Source organism: Pteropus medius, unplaced genomic scaffold, assembly GCF_902729225.1.
Source record: "Pteropus medius unplaced genomic scaffold, Ma_sr-lr_union100, whole genome shotgun sequence".
Classification (NCBI taxonomy): Eukaryota; Metazoa; Chordata; class Mammalia; order Chiroptera; family Pteropodidae; genus Pteropus; species Pteropus medius.
Genome location: NW_024347838.1, coordinates 126,647 through 138,982, shown reverse-complemented (window position 1 = coordinate 138,982; position 12,336 = coordinate 126,647). Strand labels below are relative to the sequence as shown.

Sequence of the window (12,336 nt, the reverse complement as noted above, 5' to 3'; positions counted from 1 at the left end):
CTATCTTCGCTGAACGTTAGGATTTTTTTTTCACTTTCTGGAGACAGGTATAATGCCATCTGAGGGTATTGCCACTTTTTAAAAGCAACATAGTAAACAATATCATTTAATTATTTAATATTAAGCAGTAAGTATAAATATGCCAGAGGAGGTAATAGAAATATTTCCAAAAATCTCTCATTAGTGAAAAAGCTTCATATGTTCGATAGTCTTTTTAAATTTAAAAATGTAAACTTCACAAACCCAATACAAGCTGTTCTGTACTAAATAATGTGCTAGCTGCACAGTCAGACGTGAGAATGAGTTAGATACTTCTTTGCTGGTTCATTTTATGTTAGATCTCACTTGCAAAGTCCTTCTTGCTTCGTGCAAGGACTTGTCCCCAACAAAATAAAAAATGTGACCCCCAATGCCATTTGACTGAACGATTACTAAAATCTGACTAAAAAAATATTTTCCCTCATTAGATGCTTGGCAGAGCTTTGCTCATTTTCAAAGTTTGTCAGTCTCTAAACTGTGGGTCAGAGCTCAAGCTAATGAAAATCTGCGAAGGAAAAGATTTTGCAGATTTACATGTGGAATCCTTGATTCTCTTTTTCAGAAGTGATACAAAAATACAAAAGCATTTTCTCTGGAGGCACAGCTGCAGATACTCCTCCTGTGTTGCCAGTATCACCCAGGTGGCTTGTCATTAGGTGGCTGCTCAGGCTCCGAAGTATGGATGTGAAGACTCTGAGGTCTCTCTGTGGTCTCTGTGAGGCACTGGGAGGCCTCCATGTGGACTGTGGTGTGGATCTGTGTGTGTCTCTGCTGAGACCTCTGACCTCTGAAAGAAGTCTTTGTACGAGGTTCCTGTGGGAGGTCCTTGCATGAGGTCTGTGTGGATCTCTGTCACAGGTCTTTGTGGGTGGTCACGATTTGGTTCTCTGTCAGAGGTCTCTGTCACAGGTCTCTCTGTTAGAGGTCTCTCTGTGTGGGTCTCTCCATGTGGGTCAGTGTAAATCTTCACTTCTTTAAAATGACTATTTCTCCTGTTTCTCTGTGATTCAAACTGGCTTTTGCTCACTTGCTTCTTTTCTTTATCCTTCTGCATAGTGCACGACCACTCCCTTAATCATTAAGCCCCTAGGTCAGCATCAAACAGTCTTTGAAATAAAGCCTCTGGTCTGTTGACCACAGAAACTAAAGTAACATCTTGCAGCTCCACACCCATGAAGGTGGAATGACCCTACCAGCATCCCCTTGAAACCAGACAGAACTATCAGGACCAGAGGCAATGATCAACTACCTCCTACCAATGAAGAGAGCCCATGACCCCTTAGTTACTGAGTTTTTCCCTATATAATCCATCCTGTAGAGGCCATCGGGGAGCCAGGTCTTTACGAGCTAGCTCACCTGTGTCTCCGGGCTTGGTGTCATTTCCTTAAATAAACCTCTACTTTCTTTGCAGCAACCCGTCTGTGTCTTTTGGCTTTGATGCGTGCAGTTGAAATGAACCCCCTAAGTTTGGTAACAGGTCTCTGTGTGAGAAATTACTATGTGAGTTCTCTGTGGGTCTCTGTCACAAATCTCTGTGTGAATCTCTCTGTGGGGGGCTCTCCATGGCTGGTCTTCCTGTATCTTATGGCAGGAGAGGAGCAAAGGGACTTGACTTGCTCCTTGTTTCTTGCTGTTCAGTCAGCATCCCTGTCTGTCTGTGGCACATCTCCTAACAGGAGTGTAGGGTTCATATCCAGCTCTCCCCACTCTCAGAACTTACCTTTTGGACCCCTGTGAGGACCCGGCATCAGCTAGGATCAGGGCCCCTGTTCTGTGCTGCACCCTCCTGAGCTCCTGAGGGCCGAGGGGTGCTCTCTGCCCTGGGTCCCACCTTCCCACACATCTTTGCTGTGCTGTCACTGCTGCATTCACCCTGGAGGTGACTCAAGATTGGGGTCCAGAATCAAGACCTGGGTCCAGGGAGAGATGGCATGAGCAGACCTGTCTCCACTCTGCCCCTCCACCCTGATCCTGGTCCTACATGTTGGGGTCCTGATAGGCATGGGGGCAGGACCATTCCTGCTGTCATCAGATCAGGGCCCCTCCTGGAGCAGGAGTCTCACCATGACAAGAACATCCCTGGAGCTGGGTCCACTGTGCGCCCTGATTGACACAAAGCTCTGAATCACTCCAGAGGAATTGCTCCTGGTCTCCTAGCTTTTTTTATTTGGCCTGGCCTGGGGAAGAGGCCAGCTGGGCTGGAGCAGAGGGCAGGGGGCCTCTCCTGGACTGCACCTGCATTCTGGACATGTCACTTAGGCTTGCTCTGTCACAAATCATGTCTGATGGCCTCTTCTCCCTCAAGGCTCTGGGGTAAGCAAGGCAAGCCAGGCAAGACTTACTACATGATCCCAGGCCAGTCTCTCAGTCTTTTAAGTTCCACTTGTCCCCTAGGAGCCGTCCTTGGGCCACACGTGTAAATAAAAGTCAAAGACTACGTCCTGAGGTCCTCAGTCCTGTGTAAACTGATGAAATATATTGTGGAGAAGTCAACCTTTTCTGCTTGAAGGCTCTGCTGTCTCTGTGAGCCTGGTCTTCTGAGTAGCCGCTATAGGTGGCTTCTCTCATCTTGGCTTTTAGAGCTAGAATGGGATGGACATCCTGGAGTGGGGCCCCCATGAGCTACTGGACCCCTAACTTCTCCTCCCCTCTGGGCCTGTAGATAATAGTGGGATGTCAAGAGCTCCTTGGTCACTGTACAATTTATGGGCATGTCATGTCACTTTGCCTCTTTCTCCCTAATCTCAGTGTCCCACCATCATGTAATGACTGCACACAGTCACATCCTGCTCAATTCTCTGAAAGGGGACTGTGGGCACCCATGAGCAGGCTTGCATACCCTCAGAGCTAGAGTCACTGTCTTTGTCCTCGCTGCTGTTCCAGAGAATGAGAAAGGCAGAGAGAGGGTGACACCGAACTAAGATAAGTTTGTTGGCTCATCTAAATTCAAACTTCATCAGGGAGAGAAGGAGCTCACAGGGGCATGTGTCATTTATTCCCATTAAGAGATCCAGGGAGAGATTTCTCCCACCTCTGGACTCAGAGCTAGCATCACCCGCAAACTCCCTTCCCTACTCTGTGACACTTCCTGGAGACTGGGAGAATTCCAGCCTTTGCAAACCCATCTCCTATAGCTAACAAGTTTCTCTATAGCGAAAGCAGGAGAGGATGGGTTGAGCCAGATCCTGGGATGGGATCTTATAGTTTCACTCATCTTTGCAAGACCTGAATGCTTTTGTTTGTTCTCGTAATGATGGTATCATGGAAACAAGATGCAATGAGGGAATGGGGTGAAGGTCAGTATGCCACGCTGTAGTCACCCTCCCTTCATGGTCCTGTCCCTTCTGGAAGCCAAAGCAAGAACTCAGGATAAACAGACCCTGATCCCTTCTCTTCCCTCTGTAGGGCACAGACAGAGACCATCAGCTCTCATGAGAAAAAAACATGTATTTTGGAAAACAATAAGAATAGTGGAAGGAAGAAGCCATTAGCACATAGAAGATGTGCTAACATGAGAGAAAACAGGTTTTCTCTGCATGTTCTGAATTGTTTCTTGGAGAAAAATTTTCTTATCAGGAAGGTTGTGAGCATACTCTGGTTGACCAGAGGAGAGACATTTTTGAAGATAGCCTGTTGGGTAATGGTGAAGGTGGTCTGAGGCCTCTGCTACTCTTGGCCCATGCTGGCAGGGTTTCCCTGGGGACCCTGGCTCCATGGGTGGGAAGGCCCACTTATTGTCCCTGTCTCCAGTCCACTTGCTCTTGTTAGGAGAGTTGTGTCCATTGGGGGTGACTTGGTGATCATAAGCCATTTTTCTCATCACTCTTCTCTGCTCTGGGGAGGAGAGAACTCTGTGGTAGGAAGAACACCCACCTACTGGGGCCTGGAATTGTTTTTTGTGCTGATTTAACTCTGAGGAAGGAAGTCCTTGGTGAAGTCCCAGTTTCTCCACCAGGATCTGTCCAACAGCTGTCACAATATCCTGAGCTTCCATAGGCCTGTTGTCTATAATGAATTTGCTTTTGACTGGTTCACAGCTCTGGGCAATGGCTGATGCGGGCTGGTCTTTTAGAAGGGGATCTTCCAGTTCTTTGACTATATTGGTGTTAAGATACTGCAGAGAGTGCCTCATCCTTTTTCTAGAGTGGTTTTCTAGAAAAACCTGTTCCTTCTCTGGCAGGAGTTTGAGGTATTTGTTCCTAAGTATGTCTTCCATTCCCTTGACCTGGGGAGCATTGCTCATCCCACTGGCTTGGGAGGTCCTCAGTTCTGCCAACCCTTCTTTGTGCTCTCCTGGGTTGGGCTTCCTATTGTACTCTCTCTCATCAATGGGGACAAACATCTTGCTCTGGCTATTATATGGGTCCTTAACTTTTGGTATCCTGGGCTCCTGCTGATTCTGGCTCCTCTGTCCATTCAATATGAGGTCATATGGCACTTGGGTAGCTGGTGTGTCCCCACTGATCTGTTCCCCTTGGTAACTGGACAGTGACATGTGAGAAGCTAAGATGTCTGCAGCAAGGAGCACATCAGTATGAGTGTCTTGGAAGAGCACACTGGTGGCACAGTCTTGGAGGAGCGTGCCAGTGGCATAGTCTTGAAGGAGGACATCAGTGTGACCGTCTTGAAGGAGCATGCCAGTAGCATGGCCTTGAGGCTGGTTATCTGACTCCATCTTCCTTCGGAGCTCAAACTTCCTAGCAATCTTTGTTTTAACATATGACTCTTCTGGATCCTGGGCAACCGACTTTGTAGGAGGTAAATGGCTTTTACTGGGCCCTGGAGACCCTAATCTCCTCAGATCCGTATTAATGGTTTGGGAGTTGGCTGGAACACTGGGTCTTACAATGACTTCCCAAGTAGGAGTCTCCTCAGCTTCCACTGTCTCCCTGGTCTCTTCAGCCTCTGAAGATTTGGACCCTAAGTTCATTTCCATTATTGCTATCTTATGGCAGGGGTGTCCTGAGGCCTGACCTCCTCTCTCCTCCCTTGGCTCATTTCTGGTTACCGCTGAACTTGGACTCGGCTCTTGGTTCCTTTTCTCAACCCCCACGACGGCTCCAATCTGCTGGGTTCTGTACATGAGGCTGAGCGTGAGGGACTGAGAAGGTAGCCTTCCCTTTTGTCTAGTCAGAAGGGCCTGTGTGGGCCCATGGCCATCGCCAGCTGGGGTCTCTCCCAGTACCCTCTGGATTTCCTCACAAGCAGGTGAGGGGGCAAGAAGACGACTTGCTGAGGTGGGAAATGACTCTTTTGTGTTTACTTTCTCTCTCAGAATGGGCTGAGGAGGTTTTCCCAAGACCTTAGTGAACTTGGTTTTTGAGTAGGTCCCGGATACACAGGTGGCTGAGGGGGGCGGGGGGGATTGTGGAAGGGGAAACTGTTGAGCTTCACTTAGCTTCAGATTTATGGACTCAAAGGCCTGGAGGGGTAGGCCCCACCTCTTCCTCACACGAAACCGTATAATGTGTGCTTCCAGCACCTGTCGAATGTGTGGACTGAGGATGGAAATCTCACAGGTGGTGTTTACGCAGCAATCCCGACCCTTCAAAGATGCTCGATTTCTGGTTTCCATGTGAGTGTGACACTTGAGAAAAGCATTGCTGGTGGCAAGCCAGGACCGACGTACACTCACAGGGATCAAACCCTGGTTGATCTGCTCTGACTTCCTAACCAAGTGTGCTTTCAAGATTTCTTCTAGATGTTTCTTACCTGGGCCCCTGGGTAAGCAACTTCCTAAGATGCTCTCTGAGGGCTTCAAGTATCTTTTCAATTCCTTCTTGGAGTTCATTCTCAGAATCTTCATTGGGAAGCTGGCTGAGCCTCTAGAGGGATCTTTCTGGATCCTCCTCATACGTTTCTGTAGACCCCTGCTGAAGTCCTCAGCTAGCTGTAATGTTAACATACCCTTCTTATGGGATCTTCTAGTGTACCTGGACTTTATCTTCTGTGAGTGGTTGCTCTCACCTGTAAATGCAGAGAACTGCAAGGGCCCCTGCTTTTCCTGTGCCTGACACAATCCTGGGGATTGGCCCTGAGCCTGCATCAGTTCCAGAGACCCTTGGATCCTGAAGTGCAGACCATCCAGGTGTTCATCTTTGATGAGCCTCTTTTGAATATGTTGCTTCTCAAGATTAGGGCTGATAAAGTCCTTATGAAGAATGGAATCTGACCTGTGGGAGGCTCCACTGTCCTGGGAAAGGTTGGGAGTGAGTTGGCTGAAGACTTCCTGAGATCTTTTGGCAGCAAAAGGTAAAGCCCTCTTCTTTTTCAGTTGCTTCTGCAACAAAGGCCAATCTAAATGTTGAATTTCAGTTGGGATGAAAGATTGTGCCTTATTCTGGAGTATCTGGCAGGATACCCCAGAGGGCCTTAACTTGGGCAGAGAAGAAGGTAATTGGATTGGGAGGGAGGAGGTGAAATGGGTCTGGGTCTGGATCTGAGCCAGAGGTTGGAGCTGGGACTGGGTCAAATTTCCAGTCAAAGTTTGGGTTTGGGCCCCAGGGAGGGGCAAGGGTGAGGCCTGGGAAAGCCCTGAAGGTGTTCCAGGCTGAACTGGAACTGAAAAGCAGTTAGAGATTCCATTGAATAAAACAAAAGGAACCTGTAGGTGAGAGGAGCTCCTAGGCACCCAGGCAGTAGCCACCAAGGACTCGCTGTGCAGAGAGGGAAGACCCCAGAAGAGTTGGCTGCATTTCTGCTGTATATCGTCCCCCAAGAAATTGGAATGTGAGAGCTGCTGAGGACCGGGCACCTGCTCTGCTTTGTCCTTCATGCCCCAGAAGGATTGAGGGGTTGTGATGTCCTGCTCAGAATCCAGAGATTTCCACATATTCCCCAAAGAGTTCAGGTGGCAGTCTGAGCTCACTTGTTTTGAAAATGACCCACCCTTTTCCTTCTCTTTCCAAATCTTCACTTCTACTCTCTTGGTGATCAGTATCTCCAACAGCTTCTGGACATCGGGGTTGACAAATGAAGGATTAGTAGTCTCTACTTGCCTATCTGTGAGGTCTCCCCAAAATGATGCCTCTTGTGGGTGACAAGACAGGTGCCCTTGCTGGGACTTATGCTGCAATGAGGTGGGGAAGAACAAGGCCTTGGTAGTCGCCCACCACCAGGACAGGCACTTAATGGGACAACTTGAGCCACCAAGGGCTGAGATGGCTGGAATGGGGGATGCCAGAGAAGAGTTACCTGGAGGTGAGCTCTTTGTGACAGTGCCCAGTGGGATTCTACTCAAGTCAGATTGGTCTTTTTGATGTTCTGCTGACAGGGTGGAGGCCAGAGATAGAGGACGCAGGGTCAGGGGAGCTGGAGAAGTTGATGAGGACATGGCAGGAGTAGCATCTTCCACAGGCTCCCCACAGGGCTGGTGAGCTCCCGTAGGCTTTGCTTTGCACACTTTGCCAGAGAGGTCTTGACATGAGCGCTGACGAAAGCTGCTTTTGTCCGAGAGCCTCTTGAGATGGCTGCAGGAGACAAAGGCACAGGCAACATCCAGGAGCAGGTGGGGTTAGGAAGGCAGGATGGGTAGGGCAAGTTGGGCAGGCCAATGGGGGTGGGGACTTGGGGCCCAGAGTCCTCTCTAGTCCCCATGCTGACTTCAGAGTGCTCCTGCTATCCCTTATCCCAGGGTTATAGCCACGCTCCATTCCCATGCCCCTCCCCTCTTTAGAATAGTCCAAGGTGGCCTGCAGCCATGGGATCTCATCATAGGCTCAGGAGAAAGGCAGACACAGGAGAAAAGAGGAAAATTTTTTACCTTTGCAGAAGAGAAATTAGGCCCCGAACCTCTTCCAGTTCTTGCAGGCAATCTCTGCAAGCTAGAAATCAAGAGACTCGGTCACGTGGTCAAGGCAGGGCCTGGGAGTCTTATAGGAGGCTAGGGCAATGGCCCTTTAGGGAAAATGCCTGAAAGGGAAAACTCTGGAGCTCAAGCATCTGCGTCTAAGGACACATGATTCCTGACAGTGGTGGCAAGGCTGAAGAAGGGTAGAGTGTTGGCATTTACTAAGTGCTTCCACATCCATTACCCACTGCAGACCTTACAACTACTCCATGGGGGAAGAAAGTCAGAGGGCACCTCACAGAAGGATCTGAGTGAAGGTAAACAACTTGTCTATAGTTGGACCTGGAGGTCTCCCACCCTTATGACAGCCCAAATGCCCCTGCTGGGTGACACCCATTTCCAGGCCTTAGAGGCTTCAAGGCTTTGTTCTGAGCATAGAATCTGGGAAGTATCTGGGTTCTGATCTCCACAACTTGTCTATAGTTGGACCTGGAGGTCTCCCACCCTTATGACAGCCCAAATGCCCCTGCTGGGTGACACCCATTTCCAGGCCTTAGAGGCTTCAAGGCTTTGTTCTGAGCATAGAATCTGGGAAGTATCTGGGTTCTGATCTCCTTTCCAGGAGCCTCCCTGAGAGCTCCGTTTTCTGAGAGATGGGTGCTGCTGGTGTCCTTGGAGACCTGGAGCTGGGCCCTCAGGGACAAGAGAGGTGGAGGTGAACCTTTGGGAGCAGGGCTGAGGGGCAGAAGCTCACCTTTCAATGTTCTACTTTTCTTCCTGCTCCTACGCCTCCACTTCGGCTCCACTGGACACTGAGAGACAAGAAAAAACAAGGGGGCTGGGACTTCATTCTCACTCTCCTCTCTCTAGATGAGCTGCAGATGTTCAATGTGAGTAATATGACTTTCCACTTAACTAATGGGACTCTGTGCTTTTCTCCCTTTATTTTTAAAGTGGATAAAAATATTTCTGTTTTTATTTGAAAAACATAAAGAAGGATTTTCTATATGAGACCCATCAATGATTTCTTCCATCACTGTTCCTCTGCTCAAGAAACACAGACATTCTCAGACCTACAGGCCCCTCTGAGCTCCGTCAGGTAGGACTCTGCTTTCTGAGGCCAGAGCCTCACTCCAGCCTCTGCTCAGAAGTGCTTAGGGGCTCCGCATGACCCTGACAGAGGAGAGGCTTGACCCAGACATCTGCCATGGGAAGGCAGCTGGTGAACCAGTTATGCACAGGGGCCTGTCTACCTGCAGAGATCTAACTCTTACTTAGTATCCATCCAGTCCTTGGCCACTGGTCACTGCATCTAGGACTGTGACCTGGAGCCCTCCGACACACTTGGACTCACAGTCTGAGATCTTTGGATAGAAATCCTCGTGTCCACTCTAACCCCTGCCTGGCCTGGCTTGTTCCTAGGATGATGATGATCTATTATTTCCAAGAATTCTCATCTTAGGAGTCTCTCTAGGTGATTTAGAAAAGGGGAAATATAAATAAGAAAAAAGAAAATCTCTGTTGGGTCTAGGCCAAAAGTTCCTTACCTTCTTGATGTTTCTTTGTTTCCTAGGTGGTGATAAAGATAGTTTATTCTCCAATAAGGGAAATAGCAGGAGGAAGAGCCCCAGTCCACACAAGAGGGCAAGGATGGTATCAGTTACCCAGGGAGCAAAACCAGAGCTCAACCAGGTAGCAATAACACTTTTCAGAAAAGAGAGGTAATTCTCCATCATCTGAATCGCACTGTTGCCATCAAGCAACTGAGCATTGGGAGTGGCTTGTGGACTAGAGGCCCAGACCCGCATCACAGAGCTGTAGTCAGGTCACAAAGGGCTCTTGAGTGAGGGGGAGGTGACAGAGGGGAGCAGGCTGGATCATAGCCCCTCCCTTTATCCATCCAGGCTCCTTCCCTCAACTCTCCTGGACTTTCTAGACCTTTATCAATTTTTTATTCATTCCACCTGGAAGCCAAGTATTACCTGGTTTCTGTTTCTCTTGGAGATCTTGGCTTGAACCCACCAATTTCATAGTCTTTGAAAGTTTGAAGGTCTCAGAAATTTTGGCTATTTCACAGAATACTCTCAGTATCTTTTGTCCTCAATTCCATGTTTTTCACCTCACATTTATTTTTTTTGTGAGAACATTTTTTTACTCTCAGTAAATTTCATTTTTACAATACAGTGTTATCAACTATAGTCACCATGTTATGTTAGATCCTCACATCTTCATCTTTTATCTGAAAGTTTGTACTCACGAGCCTTTTTCTATTTCTACCAACCTTTTACTCTTTTTATGAATTTATCTTTTTATTTATTTATTTATTTATTTAATTTTTAAGATTCCACATATAAATGACAATACATTGTATTAGTCTTTCTCTGTCTGGCTTATTTCACTTAGCATAATGCCTTTCAGTTTCATCCATGTTGTTGCAAATCTCAACATATTTTTCCCACGTAATAAGTTTTTTACTTTTATCAACCCCGAAGTAAACTTTATTTTATACTTATTTAATTTTGACAATTTAAGTTGTCATTTTTTAATCAATCTTTACCATCTTCATAACATAAAATTTATACTAATGATTTATTATTTAAGTCACAAAAAATAAGTATAATAAAAATATAAAAAATTCAACCTCCAAATGGTATATTTTATATTAGTAGCATTTATACTTCTGGAGTTAGAAAAGCTTCACAAAGACTTATGTAACATAATATACACAGATATGTACACATGCATACACATATATGTACACACATACATATAAGTACACATGCATACACAAACACATTTTGACAGACAGTATTTTCAAATTCAAGAGTTAAGCATATCCTTATTTTCTTTTAATCTTTTATATGTTGTCAACCTTATTTTTCTTACTCTGTCCCAAATAGACAGTCTCCATTCTCCAGAGTTTAGAAACATGTGTGGTACACTCAGAAGCCAGGAATGGGTTAGTTGAACTAAAATTCTGATCTTTGGAGTGGATATTGGGACCAGAGGACCAAGGCCTGGGTTTGAGTCTAGTCTTAAGCAATCTTTTCTGATATCTCTAGTATGTTCTACATTCATTCTCTTTTTGGAAGGATGCCTTGCCTTTCCTTTCCTGCCTCCTGCGGACCTCTGGAACCTCAAGTCTTGCCTATACTTTATGGAGAGGGTACTTTGAGTCCTATAGGAAATTCCCTTGTGACATCATTGAATGTCCCTTTTGGCAGGGGGAACTGGGGATTCATTTAAGGAATTGTACTTTTTAATTATCACATGGTTAATTTTTCTTAATACTTGAAATATAGGCCTGAAAAAAATGTATATTCTCTGTTGGTCATAGAGTTTTATATAGCTTAAAGTGGAATGAGAGTGTTTTCATTTATTTGACTAAGCTGTCATGAATGAACAGTTCAGGAACACATCTTCAGCATCTGCTATTACTTTTATCTGACTACAGTCTCTTTACCTGTTATGATATTGTCACTTGCACATGATAGTCCACGATGTGGACAATTAGTGTACCTGGGGAGCATGGAGGGACCCAATCTGGATAACTAGGATTGATGAGAAGTAAGGTGGTTCCCAATTTCTGCATCACTTGCAGGAGAATTATGACTGAGATATAGGACTCATCTTGACTGAGAAAAACAAGCTTGGGTGTGCAAGAAATCACTTTTCAATATGACTCTGTGAGATAATAAAATATATATATTGGTCTCTATCCCCAGTTACTGGCACAGAAACCTTTGTAATTTCCTAAGTAATAAAAGCATTAGGAGCATCTTTTACTTTAATATTTGGGTTTTGACCCAGATTTATGACACAGGCTCCTGAAACCCTTGGAATTTCCTGGATGATAGGAGTGTCTTTTGTTTTAATTGGATGGGCTTCTGGATGGCTCCTGGATGGGGGCTAGTCACCAGAAAGACCAAGCCATGATAGAAACTTGGATAATTTAGTTCTGTACCCCATCCTCCTGAGAAGGGAAATGCTGAAAATAGAGTTAATGGTCCATCATGTCTTCATGACAAAGCCTTCATAAAAATCCCCAAAGGACAAGGTTTCAGGAGCTTCCAGGTTAGTAAACACATCCACCTGCCAGGAGATAGAAGCTCCTGCACTTAGGACCTTACCAGACCTACTCAATGTATCTCTCATCTGTATACTCATCTGTATCCTTTGCCATATCCATTAATTAATGTAAGTAAGTGTTTTCATGGATTGTATGAACTGCTCTAGCAAGTTAATGGAACCTGAAGAGAGGGTCATGGGAAACTTGGATTTGTAGCCAAGTTGGAGAGAAATTGTGGGTAATCTGGGGACCTACTATTGGTGACTGGCACCTGAAGTGAGACAGGAGCAGTATTTTGAGGCTGAGCCCTTAACCTGTGGGATCTGATGCTATCTCCTGGCAGATAGTGTCAGAGTTGAATTTAATCATAGAACAGCCAGTTGGCGTTGTAAATTTCTTGGTGTGGGAAAAACATCTCACATGTTTGGTGACCAGAAGT

General features: G+C 46.2%; 1 protein-coding gene across 1 annotated transcript; it reads right to left on the bottom strand.

Moving 5' to 3' along the window:
* Positions 1-3,526: 3,526 nt before the first annotated feature.
* Positions 3,527-9,636, bottom strand: LOC120615496 (spermatogenesis-associated protein 31E1-like). Its single transcript, XM_039878560.1, has 4 exons — positions 9,493-9,636; positions 8,583-8,640; positions 7,802-7,862; positions 3,527-7,508 (listed from the first exon to the last, which is right to left on the bottom strand). The coding sequence occupies exons 1-4, from the start codon at positions 9,634-9,636 to the stop codon at positions 3,527-3,529; spliced, it is 4,245 nt and encodes a 1,414-aa protein (XP_039734494.1).
* Positions 9,637-12,336: the final 2,700 nt, after the last annotated feature.